General features: G+C 66.4%; 1 protein-coding gene across 1 annotated transcript in view; it reads left to right on the forward strand.

Annotated features, from left to right (window-relative positions):
• Window positions 1-1,943, forward strand: part of ANGPT4 (angiopoietin 4) — a 4,281-nt gene extending 2,338 nt beyond the window's left edge. Inside the window, exons 5-7 of the mRNA XM_009282768.2 lie at window positions 7-107; window positions 1,049-1,179; window positions 1,268-1,943. Of these exons, the coding sequence (XP_009281043.2) occupies window positions 7-107; window positions 1,049-1,179; window positions 1,268-1,428 (393 nt within the window). The 3' untranslated portion in view covers window positions 1,429-1,943. The remainder of the gene's footprint in view (window positions 1-6; window positions 108-1,048; window positions 1,180-1,267) is intronic.
• Window positions 1,944-1,996: the final 53 nt, after the last annotated feature.

Raw genomic sequence — 1,996 nt, forward strand, 5'->3', positions numbered from 1 at the left:
AGCGAGGCCCCCGCCGCGCTGCGCGTCGAGCTGCGGGACTGGGAGGGCGGCCAGGTCTATGCCCACTACAGGAAATTCCAGCTGGGGAGCGAGCGGCAGCTTTTCAGGTAGGGGGGAAGCACTGCCGGGGCGCCCCCCCGCCCCCCCCCGCCTCCAGCTGTCCCCAAGCCCCACGGGCAGCGGTGGCCACGGGCAAGGGCTGGCTGCGGTGCCCGGGAGAAGCGCATGGCCCAGGGGGGTGCAGGATCACACAGGGCTTCGCTGAGATTTCCAGGCGGGATTACGGCTCAGCAGAGCTCCTCCCCAGGTGCCAGGGGACATTGCTGTGCCACCCACTCCTTCTTCACTCCATGGGCTCCTGAGAACCCAAAGTAGATTTTAATGCATGAAATTGCATCAAGGCAGCGGGATTTCCCATCCCAGCCGGCAGCTGAGCGTGGTGCCAGCAGGCAGCCAGGGCACTCGCATCGCAGCTCGATGCTTGGGCAAGTAGGGGTGACACGGCCACAGCCGCCAGGCATTCCTGGGGGTTCCAGGCATCCCCAGGCTGCTACACCCATGTCTGGGGAGGCATGCTGCGCTCCTGCTGCCAGGCTTGTGAGGATGGCGTGTGCTCCCAGGAACATCAACCTGGCCACGGGCAGGAGGGGTGGCAGGCAGCTGGGTGCTTTGGTGCTGGGCTGGAGATGGGACCAGACCCTGGAGATCCTCTGCACCATGCATCCCATGCGTGCACCGAGCCAACCCCCAGCAAAGAGGACTGGAGGAGCCTTGGGGGGGGGTCCTCTCTGTCCCAGCATAGCATGACCTCCACCCTTGGGGACCCCCAGGACAGGCCCTCCAAACCAGCAGACCCAGGCCAAGCTGGAGCTGCAGGATCTCTGCCTGCATCCCTCCATGCCGGCCCTTGCTCAGCTTATGGCATCCCATGGCCTTCGACCCCCCCGCCCTGAGCAGGGCTGAGGGGTTTTGTGAAACCCCCCCCAGTGCTGCCAGCCAGCCAGCACTGATGGTGGCCGTGGCCACGCCGTGCTGGGCCGGGCGGCAGGCTCTCGCTGCAGGACTACAGCGGCACGGCCGGGCAGCAGAGCGGCATGGCGCTGCAGGGCACCCACTTCAGCACCCGCGACGCCGACAACGACAACTGCCTCTGCAAGTGCGCCCAGATGCTGTCGGGAGGTGAGCGAGCAGGAGGGGGGGACGCCCACGCAGCACCCATGGGTGCCCACCTGGGATGCCACCCTCCCACCCTGCTCCCTCCTCGCAGGCTGGTGGTTCGACGCCTGCGGCCTCTCCAACCTGAACGGCATCTACTACCCGGCCCGGCACAACATCCGCAAGCTCAACGGCATCCGCTGGCACCACTTCCAGGGGCCCAGCTACTCCCTGAAGGGCACCCGCATGCTGATACGACCCGCCAGCTTCTAGCACGCCGGCGGCCGGCATGGCACTGCAACCGGTGCCAGCCTGGCACGGAGGGCAGGGGCCAGGAGGGGGCCGGGAGAAGGGATGGCTGGGGGAGACCAAGCCCTCCTAGCCGCCACAGGGAAGCTTTTCCCCCAGTTATTATTTTTTACTCTTTTTTTATCCCATCCTCCGAGATCCTGCGCGTCACAGAGTGCGGCTGGGCCTCCAGCTCCCCACGCTACCTCCTTCACCCAGGGATGGGGGTCCAAGACCCCTCCAGGACCCCCTGCACGCTCAGCCCAGCTCCAAGGCACAGCGGGGGCTTTGCCTTTTCTGTATGTTTTAGGGCATTGCAAAGCCCCCACCGTCCCCCTTTCCCAGTGGGATTAGGGGAGCTGGTGGGGATGGGGGTCCCTCTGAGTGCGAGGGGCCGGTGCCATCCGTCCTTCCCGTCCTGCCCAGGCATAGCCGTGCAGGGGGACACGGGCTGTGCCCTCCTGCGTGCATGGCCCAAGCTACCATCCCCACGCGTGGCGGCACAGGCACTGCTCCGTGTGTGTCCAGGCTGGGCATTTCCAACCCCTGAGGG

This window comes from Aptenodytes forsteri, unplaced genomic scaffold (genome assembly GCF_000699145.1).
Source record: "Aptenodytes forsteri isolate BGI_AS27 unplaced genomic scaffold, ASM69914v1 Scaffold422, whole genome shotgun sequence".
In the NCBI taxonomy this organism is placed as follows: Eukaryota; Metazoa; Chordata; class Aves; order Sphenisciformes; family Spheniscidae; genus Aptenodytes; species Aptenodytes forsteri.